The sequence below is a fragment of the Gossypium arboreum genome, chromosome 13, assembly GCF_025698485.1.
Source record: "Gossypium arboreum isolate Shixiya-1 chromosome 13, ASM2569848v2, whole genome shotgun sequence".
NCBI classification, from domain to species: Eukaryota; Viridiplantae; Streptophyta; class Magnoliopsida; order Malvales; family Malvaceae; genus Gossypium; species Gossypium arboreum.
This window is the reverse complement of record NC_069082.1, coordinates 115,693,990-115,711,146: the sequence shown is the minus strand read 5'-3', so window position 1 is coordinate 115,711,146 and position 17,157 is coordinate 115,693,990. Positions and strand designations below refer to the sequence as shown.

The window sequence follows — 17,157 nt, the reverse complement described above, 5'->3', positions numbered from 1 at the left end:
AGTAAAGGTCGTTGAGACATTTAAAGATTTTTTACCAATATTTTGTTGGTAGATGAGACATTAATGTCTCAATAAATATTTTATATAATTTAAAATAAATATTATAAAGGTTTATCTATACTTATTTATTGGATTCCAAATCAGTTAGAAAATTATTAAAATATTCTTGTATACGCAAAGTTATATTATTATAAGAGTATTTTTATCTTTATTCATTTTATATAAAAATTAATAAAAATTCAATCATGATCCAATGAATTTTAAATATTTAACTTCATCATTTAAACCAAGGGAATATTTGATACACGGATAGTTTTAGACTGCACATTCTATAAGTAATGTCAAAGCGTTGACAAGTGCCTTATATAAAATATTAAAAAATAAATATTTTTAAAAAAGACACGTGTTAAAATTTTAAGTCTATTTGTGGAATAAAAAAATACGCTGTAGTATACCACATACTCATCCTTAAATAAAAACCTCAATTATTTTTTAAAATTAATTTTTATAAATATATTTGGCTAAATTGATCATATATGTCAAAAATAAAAGTTTATTGTCTAAATAGGCAAATTGTTTTTGAAAAATTAGGAAAATAGGTCTTTTTATAAGAGAAAGTAGGAAAGCACGTCTAATTGGGTACACTTTTCCTGCCAACTAGGTAAGAAAGCGCGCTCAGCTGGATGTATTTTCTCTTTAAGTTGTATTTTTTGACTTTGTTAATATAATTAAATTGTTTGGTCAAATGGTTAAATGTCAATGGTTTTATCCTCAAGTTTTAGGTTCAATTCTTCTCCCACTCACATTTATATTTTTTATTTCATTTTGTTTTAAGCTTTTATATTTTTAATTAATGTTTTTAACATATCAGTTCAAATGGTTAAATAATAATAATTTTAGCACATTTGTAATTTTTATTTCATGTTGTTTCAAGTTTTTATTTTAATTAATAAATATATTATTTTGAAAAATATATTTTAATTCATCTTTTAATTAACAACTCTTTTATTCACAAAATCAAATAATTATTAAAAATGTGATTATTTTTAGTAAATATCATTTTATATTTGTAATATTTATTTTTCAATCCATATTATGAGTGTAGTAAATTTTAGCATTATATATTTTTGTATGTGTATTTAAGATATTTCACATATAAAAATATTTGAAATATCATAATCACAATTTAGATGAAAAACAATGGCATTTGAAATATTTTACACATAAAAATAATAATTATATTTGAAATAATTATTTCATTTTATAATATTAGAAATCACCATACGCATAATTTATGTGAAGAAAATAAATATTTTACATATAAATATTATATATAAAGAAAAATATATAAAAAAATTAGTTGATGTTTATATTATACATAAAGGAGTTAATAATTTCAAATATTTTTAACATAATGATATATGTAAAATATATATTACTATATAATTACATATTTATTATTTGATTTTATCAATAAAAGAATTATTAATTAAAAGATGAGTTAAAAATAAAAAATTGAAAAAATATTATTAATTAAAAATAAAAAAGATTTGAAACAACACAAAATAAAAATTACAAATGTGTTTTGAAAAGGAATTAAACCTGAGTTTTAAGGATAAAATCATTATTATTTAACCATTTAATCAAATGAACTAATATATTAAAAACATTAATTAAAAATATAAAAGTTTAAAGAAAATGAAATAAAAATTATAAATATGAGTGGAATAGAACTTGAGACTTGTAAAAAACACTACTAACATTTAACCATATGACTAAACAAACTAATTAAATTATAAAAAGAATAAAAAAATATACCTTAAAAGGAAACAACTTACTTTTTAAATTTTCAGAAAATCAATCTATTTAGCCAATAAATTTTTATTTTGATATATATAACTAATTTAACCGTATTTTTCATACAATATACCGATCCGCTTGTATCCTGAGCGTAATACCCAAACCTGGAGTAAGTTAAATTTGAGCACAAGTAAGACCAATTTTCATAATGAAGGCTGCAGTTTGATTCCCATCCGCTTGAATCCAAGCCCTAAAACATCTTTTTAGTGGTCAATTATGTTTAGTTCTTTCCTCACAAATATTTACTATAGAAAATTATTTTTTCATTTTTATTAACAATGATGAATTTCTCGATCACTTAATTAAATGATGAAGTAAATAATTAACATATCATACATTATGATTAAATTAGATAATGTAATTTTAGGACAAATAATTTATTTCTTACTTTGTTCTTTTTTTCGTTCTCCCCTGCTATGTTTGAAAATAACCCATAAACTTATATTTTTCTTTGGAGTAGATTACACCGATTAAACTATTAATAAGTTTATGTTTTTGTCATTTAATTTGAAAAAATTACAAAATAGTATTAGACTATTCGAAAGTTTTGATTTAAGTCATTAAACTATTCAGATTTTTTATTTAAGTCACTAGGTTGTTAAAGTTTTTTTCTCATTAATTTAGTTAGCAAGCTCTAAGTAATAATTTGATAATTAGTATGGTAGAGTAATACCCATTAATTAGTAAAATATACCTTAGATCCAAGTTAATCTGACAGTCAATGTCGAAAATCGAAGAAGCAACCGATTTAGATTTTGGTTCACAAATTCGTAATGTTTAAAGTTGTTTCACGAAAAAATAATTTGTAGAAGAGAAAGGAAATGAAACTTTCAATTGGTGCAGATGATACATACAGAAAAGACTATATATTGGTACTTTTAACAATTTAATAATTTAAATGAAAATTTTTAAATAATTAAATAACCATTTTATATATTTTTTTAAAAAAAAACTGAATGATCCAAATATAATCTTACTCTAGTAATTTATTTATTTTTTACTTTTTTTTTTTTTTTTTTTTTAGGTTTTGGTGTTGGTTTCTTCTTTTCGGGGATAAAGGTGAAGACTTCAGTTCCATTTAAAATTGTAACTCAGAAACCCAGAAATATCTATTCAGAATTCATTGAAAACTAAAATCAGATACTAACCAAAATTATATAAAATATTGTGAGGTTAAAAGGGAAGTATGACTATTCGTTTTCGTGTCTTATCTACATACGACACCCTTTTTTCAATTTTGGTCCAATTGTCATCTAAGCCCTTTTACTCATATATTTTTAATTTAATTTTTTTACTTTAAATCTCACAAGTTCATTTCCATCCCTCTTTTGATTTAATAATTAAAACTGAATTGAAATAACTATCAGAAGACTTCCACAAAATTGAATTACATAGCATTTGTAAAATATAAGAATTAATCACATGACAAATATTACACATGCAATAAGTTAAAATAAAGAAATAAAAATATTAAATCTAGAATTATAATATTGAATATAGGGTTACAAGGTCCTATTTCAAATAAATAAGAGTATAAGTTGATATATATCTTGCTTATATGATTTTCATGCAATTTTTTTAACTGTGACAAGTACAATATAATAATAAATATAAGTTGAAGTAATTATAAATATTAAATTATTATAAATAGATTGTCCGAGTAATCATTAAATAGAATCAAACTATTATCGCATAAATGGATTTAGAACTAATACAATCTAGATTAAGTGTGCGTTTGGATGGACAGTGCGATGTGGTACGTTTAGCTTACTTTTTATCTCGCGCTACAGTATCTAATAAGCACTACCCATCCAAACTCACCCTAAAACCAACAAATTGAGATTAAGAGCATGTTTAGTAGTGCTTAAAAAAAGCACTTCTAATTCTAAAAGCACTTTTGAAAGAAATAAACAAACTATTTTTTATTTTTCAAAAGCACTTTCGAAAAACACTTATGAGGAGGAGAAGCTAAAATTTTTATCTTTTTCTCTCCCAAAAACACTTTTGGTGCTTAATTACTTTTTTACCCCTCTAATAATGTTTTTTAAAATACTAATTACAAATATTTAATGGTTATATTTAAATATTCAAAATATAGTTTATATACTCTAATTAAATTTTATAAATAATTAATATTTATTGCTTAAAAATTTAAATTTTATATTTTATATATTAAAATATTAACAATAAGATATAATAATTTTTTATATTCTTACTAAAATATAATAATATTAATTAATTTAAATATTATTTAAATATATATTTATTACTTAATAATATGTCTAAAATGAATATTTTATTTTTAGAAGCACTTTTTAACAATAATGCTAAAGACTCAAATTTTAAACCAAACTTTTTAAAAGTACTTTTCAAAACTATTTTTCCACAATACTTCTCAAAAACATTGTTAAACTAGCCCTAATTGAATTAAGATCCAAGTTAGCATTATTTCTAAAAAGCACTTTGAGTACGAAATGTTCTTTGAAAATAAAATTATTATTAAATAATATACTTTTGAGCTTTTCAAAAGTGTTTTTGGAAAAAAAATGTTACAAAAACAAACTTGAATCAAAAGTAGAAGTAATGCTAAATTAAATTCACAGATCTAATAAGATATAATAAGATTGAGAGATATTCACATATAATTGTATACTGCAAATCTTGAATCAATTTTTAAAAATTAATCATGCGAGTACTTTTTTATTTATTTTAGAAATGTCATATAATATAATTTAATATAATATTTCTTATGATTTTATTATTTCAAAATTAGTTATTAAATCATATAAACCATGAAAATTCTAATACAACCAAACCAGTTATATTCTTTCCGTTTTCATCTGTCAAAGGTTTGGCTTCTCTCCTTCAAGTCCCAGCAAATACAATCCCCACGCCTCTTTGTTTTCTGATTCTTTTTCTTTTATTTTTCTGGGTTACTTATTAAATCAAATCAAATTCTTGTTGTTGGTAGTTTTTGAAAGATTTAGATTGTATTTCGTTGGGTTTTAAATCTGGTATTTTGCCATATTATCTGTTGCCGTTTCTGTATCTTTGGCTTCCGTTTTTATAGAGAAATTGTGAGCTCAAATCATATTTTTTTTTCTGAATTGTTCTCGATTTTGGCAGCTGTAGAATACTGTGGGAATTGAAGCATAATTTGTATCAATTTATTTGGCCAGTTATCTCATTTTTTCAGAGAATAAAATGGAAGAGAAGTATGAAACTCTGAAGATTCAGCAAGAATCGCCAAATTCTGGAGTTTTTAACCTAATCATAAACCGCCCATCTGTCAGTAATGCACTTGGACTCAATTTCTTTAGTGAATTCCCCAAAGTTCTTAATGCGCTCGACCAAAACCCTACCGTCGCCGTCATCGTTCTATCCGGGTCCGGCAACCACTTCTGCGGAGGTATCGACCTTAAAAGCCTCGCAGCTATGGCCGATGATAACTCGGGAGATCAAGGCCGCACCAGCGAACGGTTACGGAGAAAAATCAAGTTCCTGCAAGATGCGATCACCGCCATCGAGCGGTGCCGGAAGCCTGTAATCGCGGCGATACACGGCGCGTGTCTTGGCTTGGGGATCAATATCGTGACTGCCTGTGACATAAGGTATTGTACTAAGGATGCAATTTTTTCTGTCAAGGAAGTGGATTTGGCTATTACCGCCGATCTCGGTACGCTCCAGAGACTACCCGGGATAGTAGGGTTTGGGAAGGCCATGGAGTTGTCGTTGACGGGAAGGAGGTTCTCGGGTGATGAGGCCAAGGAATTGGGCCTGGTTTCTCGGGTTTTCGGTTCGAGGGAGGAACTGAAAGAAGGCGTTCGCACCATTGCAGAGGGTAAGTTGGTGGTTGGTTTCCTCATTTAATTTCAATACTTTTGCAGACATAAATGATGAAAAGGAGTTGTTTGGATGGCAGGAATCGGAGGGAAGCCGCCGCTAGCGGTGGTGGGAACAAAAGCGGTGTTGATACGAAGCAGGGATGTGAATGTGGAACAAGGGTTGGATTATGTTGCAACTTGGAACTCTTCCATGCTTTTGTCAGAAGATCTGACAGAGGCAAACTCTGCTCAAAAACAAAAAAGGAAACCTACTTTTGCTAAGCTTTAAATTTGATGTTTTTCTTTTATTTGAAATTTGGTATGTTTAATAGGAATGGGTAGCTGATTGGAATCAAGCCAACTTTAAGTTTATGTAGTAATTATGGTTAATTCGATGTGATATGGGTCCACTTTTCTAATTTAATCTGTCTTTGTTACTAAAAAAAGTTTCAGTGATTAAAGAAAAATAATAAAACATGAATTTAGATAGCGGTTGTGTTTAGTTACGGTTAATGTAAAAAAAGTGATACTATAATAATATTATAGTTTGAGATAAAAAAATAAACTAAACGCATTTTAGTGCACCCAATCGCCTGTATAAATCTATCCTTAGACTCCCCTAAGGATGACAATGTCACTTAACATCTTTAAATTGATGAATTCTAATTTTCTATAAATGTCTTTCAAATTTTGCAATTTTGTTGAACTTTTATCTCACATTTATTTTAAAGATGATGAGTAAAAATTAATTTTGGTGAAAATATGATTCCTTATATTTCCTTTGATGTATATCCTACTAATTGAGCTATACAAGTTTGTATTATTTTTATATAAAATAGTTAGTACCTTACATAGCTTTATGATATGTTGGGTCATTAGTCTTAACCAAACACTTCAAACCAGCCTCATGTAGTGCAAATAGTTTTGCATGATTTGAGGAAGCTACCACTAATGTTTGTTGTTGAACACCGTTGTATTTTTGTACATTCATATGTAAATATATAGGCTTAAGGATGCAAAAAGCTCTCAATTTAAAAAAAAAAAAAAGTAATTAAGCCTATGTTTTTTTTTTTGCACTCATTTAAGTAATTGAACTTTCAAAATGCATCAAAAAGGCCCTCAAACCTTTTCAAAAAAGCAATTAAGCCCTTATTTTTTTTTCACTCAATTAGATACTTGAATTTTTAAAATGCATAAAAAAGACACTCAAATTTTTTCAAAAAAGCAATTAAGCCCGTGTTTTTATTAAAAATTATAAAAATATATAAAAACTTAAAATCAATAAAAGATATAAATATTATTAAATTTTAATTAAAATATTAAAATATTAAAATATTATTAAAATTAAAAATTAAAAATTGTAAAATTTTATAAAAATCATAAAATATTATAAAATATATAGAAATTTTTAAAAATTATAAAATTTTATAAAGTCATAAGAAAATTATACAAAATGTAAAGATATATAAATTTCTTAAATTTTTTATAAAATTATCGTACCAAAAGAAGCATTTTACAATTTTTCTATGACTTTTTTAAAATTTTATTTTATTTTGTCATTTTCGCCACACAAATTTTTTACGATTTTTATAAAAAATATAATTTTAATTTTTTCTTTTATTAAAATTTAATAATTTTTCTAAAATTTATTATTTTTATAATTTTTTCTAATTTTTAATAAGAGCAGGGCTTAATTACTTTTTAAAAAATTTGAGGGTCTTTTGATGTATTTTGAAAGTTTAAGTATCCAATTGAGTAAAAAAAATAGAGACTTAATTGCTTTTTTTAAGAAGTTTGAGGGCATTTTTGATGCATTTTGAAAGTTAATGTGCTCAATTGAGTGCAAAAAAAAAAGAGGAGGAACTTAATTTTTTTTTTTTAATTTGAGGGGCTTTTTACACTCATAAGCCAAATATATATAATTTTTAAGATAATCTTTTATGCGGATCTGATAAGAACCTAGCTCAAAATAGCCAACTAATTGAGACCAAAAATCATTTGAGGAAAATATCCCCATTATAATCGTCCTCTTGATATATTTAAACATATAATTAATTTTATAATATCTATTTATTGGAAAATAGTTAAATCTTGCTAATAAATTTACAACAAATATTATATTAAGATGTCTATTTAATGTCCCTGTAGTGGTGAATCTAGGGTTGGCAGGGCCCGACCCCATTAAAATAATTTTTTTTAAAATTTTAAATTTATAATGGTAAAATTACACTTTGATCTACTCAAAATATAAAATTTTGATTTAATCATTTAAAAATTATAAAGATATAGGGTATTAAAATAATAAAATTATATTTTATTATTATAAAAATATACAATTTAATTTCAACCCTTCTCAAAATTTTATAGCTTCCCCAGCCCTTATGGCATTAAGATATAGTACATTAGTGCCCTTGTAAGAATATTTAAGTCCAACAATCTTACAACCATTAGAGTGGCTTAGCCTCTCTTCTTTTACCAAAAAAAAAATTTATAAATCTTAAAAATGATAAGTAATTAAAATCTATATTTCATAAATTCATAGAAGTACATTGTAATTAAAATGCTAACAAATATGTTGATAAATATGTCTTTCAACTACCTTTAAATCAAATAATTATGACTAAATTTTCAAATATTAAATTGAAGTAATGCTTTTATGTGTTCAGTAATTCAGTTATCTATTATTATTTTCAATTCAAATTTTTATTATGTATAAATCTACTATATATTAAAAATTAAGAATTTTATCAAAATTTCAAAATTAAAGAAATAAATCTGTGCAATGTAAATTTTGTTTATTTTAATTTGATGAATTCATATTACACATTTTTTATTATCGTGTTTTTATTCTCTTAATTATATTATCTTAATTAATACATATAATCAACATGTATATCACATGAGAAAAAAAACTAGTTAAAATATATATTAAAATTTAAAATATACCAATCAATTTCATTTGAAATTTCAAAATTATTTTATACTTATGTGAAAAATAATAATATCATATTTAAAAAATTAGAATTTATTTTTATATCTAAATAACGAATGAATATTAATTATTTTAAAATTACTTATATTAAAATTTTATACTACAATATCAAATTTGATACTAAAATAAATCTTACTGAAATGAGTATAAATTATTTTTTAGAAAAGTTAGCCTAAAAATAAATTTTAAATTTTAGATTTGATACTATATATTTTTAAATTACTTATTATATAACTAAATTTAATTATTAAAAAATCATTAACCAAAATGAAAATTTATTAAAATTTAGCATTGATTATTAATGAATGGTGCTTAAAATGAAAACTTACAAAAGTCGGGTGACTAACTTAGGAGTTTACCCAGAAATCGGTAAGAGGCAGTGCAGCTTCACATGGCAACGCCGAGTAAAAAAGCCCCAGCCCCGCTTTCCGATCATTACTCAAAGAAAAAAGAAGGCTCAATTCACACTCACACGAGCCCCAATTGATTAGCATCACCGTTTATGACACCGACCGGGATAGAATGCAAAACACTGTCGCCAAGGTTGCCGTGGTGGGAAGCGGAAGTAGCCATACTTACTATCTACTATAACATCCCACTTTCTCTTTCTCCATCCACTAATAAACAAAAATTAGAACCCCACTCCTCTGATCTTTTTTTAATTTATTATTATCATTATTTTGTTGACTTTAAAAACTTGAAATTCACAGTTTCAGGGTCTGTTTGTGCCGCTACTTTGGCAAGGAATGGAATTTCAGTGATCCTTTTTGACTCTGCCAGGGGTCCTGGGGGCCGCATGTCTCAAAGAAGGTTCCTTTTTTGTCTCTCCATCTATTTTTTTAATTAAAAATTCATTTTCTTTGACGAATTTTGGCTACCCTTTTTTATATTCTAGAATTTGCTGGTGTTTTGGGAAGCAGAAATAAAATTTTAAAGTGCATAGTTTAATGAATTATTGTTGTTTTTGGTAATATGTAACTTTGGGAATTTAGAGAGATAAGTGAAGATGGGAGAGAGCTGTTATTCGATCATGGTGCTCCTTATTTCACAGTGACAAATCCCGATGTGTTGAGTGTTGTTACTGAGTGGGAATCAAGAGGCCTTGTTGCTGAATGGAAATCGAATTTTGGGTCTTTTGATTGTTTCACCAACAAATTTGTCAACACTGAACACCAGGTTCTTGTAACTATTATTATACTATTTGTTCTTCACTTCTTTTGCTCCACCTAATGGTACTATTATTTGTTTATTTGCATGGTTTTATCTTAATTATATCTTAACTTGCTTATGAGGAGAGGGAAAGATGTTTTTGAATTGCTTATGTGCTTGAATTGATGCTTTTTTGTTGATTTCTTAGAAGCTTGGAACTTCTCTTCCTTTTTTTTTTAAAAAAAAAAAGTTAATAGGATACTGTTAAACGTTAATGATCCTTGCTATAGCTGCTTCGTAAGTGCTAGCTTGCTATATTGTTCTTTTTTATGTTCATGCACTCTTCAGCTTGATTCACTCGTAGGGGTTCTTTCATTTAACCCTTCATCAGCTTAGGCTGTTTATGATTGTAGGGGTTCTCTTTTTTATGTTGCATAGTTGGTCAACGTCCAGCTCTAGTATTGATTCTGATGTTTATATTTTATATATATATATTCTCACAGATGCCCATTTTTTAGACAAATAAAAACTGGTGATATGTAATAAACTCTACCGTTTGGTATTATTGCTTTAGTTCTCTGTTTGATACACTGGAATTTCCTCTCTTTGCGGAAGTAAGGAAAAGGAGGGGGAACTATTCCATTCTGTCTTGTGGACATTGGCATATATGTCTATAATTTCATGCCAAATAATAATTGTTTGAAAGGAAAAAAAAAAAAAAGTAAAATTATTTTTGTAAGCCTTGTTTGCAATCAGCATAGTTCATTAACATTAATTTCAATAGCTTGAAAAACTAAATTTGTGAGTCTTATTACATCTGTCATGTTCATCCTTAAATGGAAATGGTAAACACCATTAAGCTTTCTTCTCAAATAATTTTTTCCTGAACTAATTCCCTTTTAGGAAAGAGAAAGCAAGAAGTATGTTGGTGTGCCTGGAATGAATTCCATTTGCAAAGCGTTGTGCCACGAGCCTGGTGTGTAGCAAGATGACTGCTTTGTTTTTCAACTACTTATTGAGGTTGGACTTACACCTAAACTTCCATGCTTCCACTTTATCTGTTCTTCAGGAGTAGACAGTAAGTTTAATATGGGCATCGGGAAGTTTGAATGGTTAGAACACGAGAATCTATGGTCATTGATAGGTTTGGACGGACAGCATCTTGGACATTTTAAGGGAGTGGTGGCATCAGACAAAAACATTGCTTCACCAAGGTTTACAGCGATAACAGGACAACCGCCCCCTCTTGGTATGAAAGTTTATGTTTAGGTTTTAGTAACCCATTGTTACAAATCCAGCTGTGCATGTTATTTAATCCTTTATGGTCCATGTACCATGTGTAATATTTTATGCAACCATGACTAGATATTATCACGAAGGTAATACAAGAACTCAGCAATAACTGTGGTTATCACAAAAGTCAACTCTACCTAGCTGGAGGTAAAAGAATATTTAAGCATAATCTTAGGAGGTAATTCAGGGTGAAATGATTGCATCTATTGGACAGGGAAGTTTTCTCCTTCACATTAAGTAGCTTCCAAAATTTTATTTAATTGTACTCCCAACAAAACATTATATTATGAGATTAAACAAATATATAGTTTGGGAATCTTTCTGTTTTTATATTTATTTATCATTTTAAAGGTAAAAGAGACACAAAGAAGAATGGAATATGCTATTGACAAGTTATTATCCTCACCTTCGTCTGCTGTGTTCCATACAGATTTGAGTTTGGCTCCGGAGTTAGTGAAACTGCACGATATTCCCATTTATCCTTGTTTTGCTCTAATGCTAGCATTCAATGAACCTTTGTCTTTGGTGAGATATTGGCCAACTGGAAGAAAAGAGATTTTATTCTGCAAAACTAACCAATATGGTCTTTGACATGTAGTTTTTGTTTGACAATTCAGGTACCTGCAAATGGGTTGTCGTTCACCAATTCTAAGGTTTTAAGCCGGGCACACTGTGAAAGCAGCAAGCCAGGGCGCTCTTCCACAAGGCACGGTTTTTATATATTGCATAATGACCCCATTTCTGGGCCAAGCAATTGAAGTTTGTATTATTAATGTTAGTTTTCGGCACATTCTTACGTGGCTTGTTTCTGGAATGCACAGTGAACGATGGGTATTGCATTCAACAACGGAGTATGCCAAGGATGTGATTGCTCAATCAGGCCTTGAGAAACCTTCGAAAGAAACGTTGTCGAAAGTGGGGAATGAGATGCTTCAAGAGTTCCTCGGCACAGGTCTCACTATTCCGCAGCCATTTTTCATGAAAGCTCATAGATGGTAAGGCGTAAAATCAACACAAAAAGCAAGCACTTTGTTCTCATTGCATAGGTATTGAAAAATTGGCATATTTTACAGGGGAAGTGCCTTCCCAGCAACAAGCATAGCCAAGGAAGAGAAATGTGTCTGGAGTGAGAAGAAGAAACTGGCAATCTGTGGGGATTTCTGTTTGAGTCCAAATGTTGAAGGTGCAATTCTCAGTGGCTTGGCTGCTGCTTCTAAGCTTAAAGGCTTAATCGGCACCCTATAATATAACCTTTGATTTGCTTTCCCTTGATGTTGGCTGCATGACATGTTTGAACATGATGTAGGAAGAGCAAGATTTTAATATTACCAGCAAGGGCGTTGGGATTTATTCCAAGTGTTTCACCATTTTGTTAATTTACTTACTTTCAATGCATATTATTTTCATTCATCTCATCAACCCTGAAATACGATCTCTTCAATGAACCCATTATTTTAATGATGTCAAAACACTTGTTTACCCTTTATTAAACATATGATCATCAATATTTATTTACATTCACATATTAGCTTACAATTTATTAAAGCTCTATATGTTTATTTAGGTTAGTTTAATAAAAGTTGAATATTTTATTGGTTTTGTACTTTGATAAAATGATTTAATTTTTGTACTTAACAAATTAAAATTAGTTTTTCTGTATTGATTAGTTTTTTAATTTAGTCATTTTCATCAAAATTTGTAAATTATTATAAAAAATACCAACAGAAGCAAGGGGCAGCCTCCTTAATTAAATGATGCAATTGCACTTTGATTTTTGAGAATTAGCGGTTCAAACGAAAAAATTGCAATTTTGCTCCTCCAAAAAAGTTAATTATTTAACTCAAATTATTTTAGAGCAATTGTTGGAGCTAGAGGGGGCCTTACCTTTCCCTCGAAGGTTTGAAATTTTTTATGGGTAAATTATACTAATAGTTACTTAATTTTGATATAATTGACAAAATAATTATTCTGATTTCAATTCAATCATTCAACTTTTAAAAAATATCAAATTAATTTTCCGTACTATTTTTTATTACAGACATGACGGAAATTTAACTTGTCTGGCCATGTTGGCATCCTAGCTGTTGTTTAAATGACTAGTTGGGTAGTAGAAGAAGGAGAAAGAGAAAAAAATATACAATCTAAATAATGTTTTTTATCCATGTTTTTCTTCCTTTTTTGTTTCAGAAACTGGAAAAATATGGTAATTATAATTGCTACAAAAAATGGTCCAGCTCCAACAATTGTTGGGGAAAATCCTTGCTGTCCGCCATTTTTGGTTTCTCTCATAGCTTCGTTCCTTGCTCTATCATTGATTCGAGAAACCCATAAAACCACGACAAAACGCTTCTTGGTTTTAAATTGAATGGCCTGAGCATAGAAAATGTCAGAAAGGTCGAGTTCTCCCATTAATCCCACAAATTCCTCTAATCGATCCTTAATTTCAAGCCCAAGCTTTGCTTATTCTCCGTTCAACGAACCACCCCATAGCATGCTGATTGTAACGCTCAGCGTTGTTAAGAATATTTGCTAGTTGAGGTTAATGGGTGCCTCGGTTTTCCTATGGTTTTTCTTCACCATTTGTCGGATCTTTCATCGGCGAAATTCGTAGTAGGCATTGAGGCCTTTGTCGCTCATGATTTCAAGCACGACGAGCTTACGTAGCTTGTGCAATTTTGGGCCGTTGGATCTCCACACAATGTCAAGTTCGCCGAAGGCTTCGTTTATGGCCGCCACCGGAATGTTGCGGTTGGCGAAGATAGTGTTGAGGTATTTGAGGATTTGTTTGGCAATTGATGGTGAGCGTATGATGATGTAAACTTTTCGTCCCAGCTGAAGCTTGATGATGGGGCTTAACGGCGATGGCTTGGTCTTGATGACGAGTTGTGGGGGAAGCGAGATTGTTGGGATGGAGAAGAATAAGTATAAACATTTTAGGCTATTTATGCAAAAATAAAAATATTGGGCCATTTATTAAAAAAAATGGAAAAGGAATGACGAAAAAAATAGTCACTCAACTTTGCCTCGTCCAATGTAACAAGTTAACTAGCCACGTCAACTGTCTTGTTAAGCCTGTGATGGAAAATATTAATGGGTGATTAATTTATCTCTTTTTTATAACATTAGTGACTAATTGTTATTTTTTAAAAATTGAGTAACTGAATTGAAATCAGAGTAATTGTTCTGTCAGCTGCATCAAACTTGAGTGATTGTTAGTGTAATTTTTTTTTATTATGCGTGTGAAATTTTAAAAATTCTTGTTAATCCTCTAAAATAATTAAATCACATAACTAATTAAATCACATAACAATTTTAAAATTTTTAATAATAATATGTGATGTGGTTATTATTCACCTTAATTTTTAACTATGAGATGAGAGTTTGAAAATTGAAAATGAAACATATTTCATAATTAATAGTTTATATCATAAAAAGATATTGATAGTTAGAGTACAGTAAATATAACAAAATAATTTTTGAAAATTTTAAATAAATATTTAAAAGCTGTATAACACAATCGACCACCGTAAAGTTTGCCCCGGAATCTTTTAATTTAATTTTGAAGTCACAAGAGTTTGTTTGTTGTATGTTAACAACAAATGAATTATAATTTTAAAGTTAATAAAGTAAAAAAAAAAAAAAGGTTTAAGATATAAATACAAGGATTTCATTAAATAAAGTGATTGGCAGCATCTTTTGACAAGCAAGAAGATTTCCCTTTTTCCCCTCAATCATGAAAATACATTGAAAATGGGATAAGAAAGCATAATCATAATTTGTAAGTATAAACTTCCCGACATAACAAGAACTAAAAGCCAATAGATGAAACATCATGTCACCAAAAACAAAACCAACCCTAAACATTTCCCATAATCACATTCAAAAAGACACACACCCAAACAAGCAAAAGGTCAAAAATTTATAATAAACAATTTTGGAGCCCACCCAAACCCCCTAAAAGCTTCAACTTTTTACTCCCTATATATTACATTTCCCCCCTTCCCCCCTTCTTCACTCTTTTTTAACAGGTTCTTTTCACCCTCAAAACTCTAACAAAGCCTAACCAAAACCAAGCCCAAAAACAGAGCTAATACCCCTCCCTCCATTTGAGATCTAAACCCCAGCGGTGAATTTAATGTAAATTTTCCTTTTTCAACTGGGTTTTTTTATTATTTTTTTATTTTTTGGTTTGATGGCTTCAGCTTGTGTTAACAACATGGGTATCTCGCCGGAAAGTTTCCAACCATATGGTTGGCTGAGTCGTAGGATGTCGTTGAGCCGAGAAAAGGAGCTACCTAAGTCGGTTCCGACAGATCCTGTTGAACCAGAGCTCCAAGAGACACCACCGGCTGGTGACTTTGAGTTCAGGCTTCAAGATCCAGTCACTAATATGCTTCCAGCTGATGAGCTTTTCTCTAATGGTAAGCTCCTGCCTTTACATTTCTCATCACTTAAACAACAACATCATCCTTCGTCTGAGATCAAGTCGCCGGAAACTTCCAAGCCTTGCCGTGGAATGGACATGGATCCTTCCTTGTTTTCTCCCAGAGCTCCAAGGTGTTCCAGCAGGTGGAGGGAACTTCTGGGTCTTAAAAAATTGTCCCAAAACACTAACCAGCCCCATAAACCAGAGCCACAATGCTCCAAATCTCTCAAACATTTCCTCCATAGAAGCTCAAAGTCTTCATCTTCATTAAACCTTCCACTGTTAAAAGACTCAGACAGCGAGTCCTTTTCCATATCTTCATCAAGGTTATCCCTTTCTTCTTCAACATCAAGCCACGAACATGAACACGAACACGAAGATCTCCCAAGGCTGTCCCTTGATTCCGATAAGCCCAGCCCCAACCCTTTCGCTCCTTCCAGACCCAGGATGAGGATGGTTAAACCGAGAGGGAGTGAAACTACCGGTGGGGATCGAACAGGACGGAGGAGGAGCCGGAGGGATGCAACGACAAGCCGGGGAGTATCAGTAGATAGTCCAAGAATGAACTCGTCAGGGAAAATAGTGTTTCAAAGCCTGGAGAGAAGTTCAAGCAGTCCAAGTAGTTTCAATGGTGGTCCCAGGTTTAAACAAAGAGGGATGGAAAGGTCATATTCAGCTAACGTAAGGATCACACCAGTACTTAACGTCCCCGTGTGTTCATTACGAGGATCTTCAAAATCAGGCTACGTTTTTGGATTCGGAAACTTGTTCTCATCTTCCCCACAAAAGACTGCAAATGGAGCAAACAACAACAGCAAAGCGCGTCAATGTAATAACAGCGGCATCAGAAACAAAACGTAGCCTTTTTTTTTTTTTTGAGATTTTAATTTAATCCCACATTTTGTTTTTTGTAATTTAGACGTAAATAGTACCCATTTTTCTTTCATACGCATGGATTTTGGATTTGATGATCTGAAAGATATGGAATCTCTGTTTTTCCCTGTTGATGAGTTTTGAGACTGTGACTACACACTCACTCTGGCTATGGGCAATGAGTTTTGGACTTCACGCGCTGGATTTGAAATCGTGATTTCATTTTCCAGTCTTTGGTGATACTCATGTTACACCTCTTATCTAATATATGATCTAATTTGTCTCTTAGTGACTATCTGTCTCTTCAATATTTAAATATACATATATTTGAGCTTTGTTGTTTAGTGTGGAGCTTGGGAAATGATGCCAGCTTTCCTACTCATTTTTTAACTTCTTTATATTCTTTTCGCCAAAATACACCCATTCCTTTTTATTTTATATAAATTATTAGGTCCTTAAAATTATTTTTATAAGACATCACTAAAATATCATGAATATGTAAATTAAAATTTAAATAATTTAAAATTATTTAATTTTCTTTTTACTTTTACTTTATTTTGATTTAATCAATTGTTAAAGACTTAGGTTAAATTGATTTATGTGATATTTGTAAAATTAAAAAGACGTACTTGTAAATTTGCACGGAAGCCATATAAATATTTCTTTGAAACAACAGTAAATAATTTTTCTACAAATATTAAATAATGTACTTCATGCATTTAAACTTATGACCTTCTACA

At 29.6% G+C, this 17,157-nt stretch overlaps 3 protein-coding genes across 6 annotated transcripts; all 3 read left to right on the top strand.

Annotated features, from left to right (window-relative positions):
- The first annotated feature begins 4,597 nt into the window (after positions 1 to 4,597).
- LOC108461856 (delta(3,5)-Delta(2,4)-dienoyl-CoA isomerase, peroxisomal) lies at positions 4,598 to 6,173 on the top strand. Of its 2 annotated transcripts, none has more exons than XM_017761822.2 (3): positions 4,598 to 4,709; positions 4,987 to 5,701; positions 5,783 to 6,173. In XM_017761822.2, the coding sequence occupies exons 2-3, from the start codon at positions 5,065 to 5,067 to the stop codon at positions 5,971 to 5,973; spliced, it is 828 nt and encodes a 275-aa protein (XP_017617311.1). In that variant the 5' UTR covers positions 4,598 to 4,709; positions 4,987 to 5,064; the 3' UTR covers positions 5,974 to 6,173. The 2 variants fall into 2 exon arrangements, with proteins under 2 accessions (XP_017617311.1, XP_017617312.1); XM_017761823.2 differs by having other exon boundaries at positions 4,673 to 4,709; positions 5,057 to 5,701.
- Positions 6,174 to 8,991: 2,818 nt separating this feature from the next.
- Positions 8,992 to 12,663, top strand: LOC108461334 (uncharacterized). Of its 3 annotated transcripts, none has more exons than XM_053024067.1 (10): positions 8,992 to 9,241; positions 9,393 to 9,486; positions 9,669 to 9,852; positions 10,729 to 10,801; positions 10,895 to 11,074; positions 11,191 to 11,265; positions 11,549 to 11,643; positions 11,736 to 11,824; positions 11,940 to 12,113; positions 12,192 to 12,663. In XM_053024067.1, the coding sequence occupies exons 1-10, from the start codon at positions 9,199 to 9,201 to the stop codon at positions 12,361 to 12,363; spliced, it is 1,179 nt and encodes a 392-aa protein (XP_052880027.1). In that variant the 5' UTR covers positions 8,992 to 9,198; the 3' UTR covers positions 12,364 to 12,663. The 3 variants fall into 3 exon arrangements, with proteins under 3 accessions (XP_052880027.1, XP_017616640.1, XP_017616642.1); XM_017761151.2 differs by having other exon boundaries at positions 8,995 to 9,241; positions 9,387 to 9,486; XM_017761153.2 differs by lacking the exon at positions 11,191 to 11,265 and having other exon boundaries at positions 8,995 to 9,241; positions 9,387 to 9,486.
- A 2,470-nt stretch (positions 12,664 to 15,133) lies between these two features.
- On the top strand, positions 15,134 to 16,705 carry LOC108462914 (uncharacterized). The gene has a single exon (XM_017762827.2). It carries the CDS (start codon positions 15,311 to 15,313, stop codon positions 16,403 to 16,405), a length of 1,095 nt encoding a protein of 364 aa, XP_017618316.1. The 5' UTR covers positions 15,134 to 15,310; the 3' UTR covers positions 16,406 to 16,705.
- The last annotated feature ends 452 nt before the right edge of the window (positions 16,706 to 17,157 follow it).

Excerpts from the sequence above, each read along its gene's own strand:
- LOC108461856 (XM_017761822.2), top strand. The coding sequence starts at position 5,065 with ATGGAAGAGAAGTATGAAACTCTGAAGATTCAGCAAGAATCGCCAAAT. Across the intron at positions 5,702-5,782 it reads CGTTCGCACCATTGCAGAGG|GAATCGGAGGGAAGCCGCCG; the intron begins GTAAGTTGGTGG and ends TTTGGATGGCAG.
- LOC108461334 (XM_017761151.2), top strand. The coding sequence starts at position 9,199 with ATGCAAAACACTGTCGCCAAGGTTGCCGTGGTGGGAAGCGGAA. Across the intron at positions 9,853-10,728 it reads TTGTCAACACTGAACACCAG|GAAAGAGAAAGCAAGAAGTA; the intron begins GTTCTTGTAACT and ends ATTCCCTTTTAG. Across the intron at positions 11,644-11,735 it reads TCAATGAACCTTTGTCTTTG|GTACCTGCAAATGGGTTGTC; the intron begins GTGAGATATTGG and ends TTGACAATTCAG.
- LOC108462914 (XM_017762827.2), top strand. The coding sequence starts at position 15,311 with ATGGCTTCAGCTTGTGTTAACAACATGGGTATCTCGCCGGAAAGTTTC.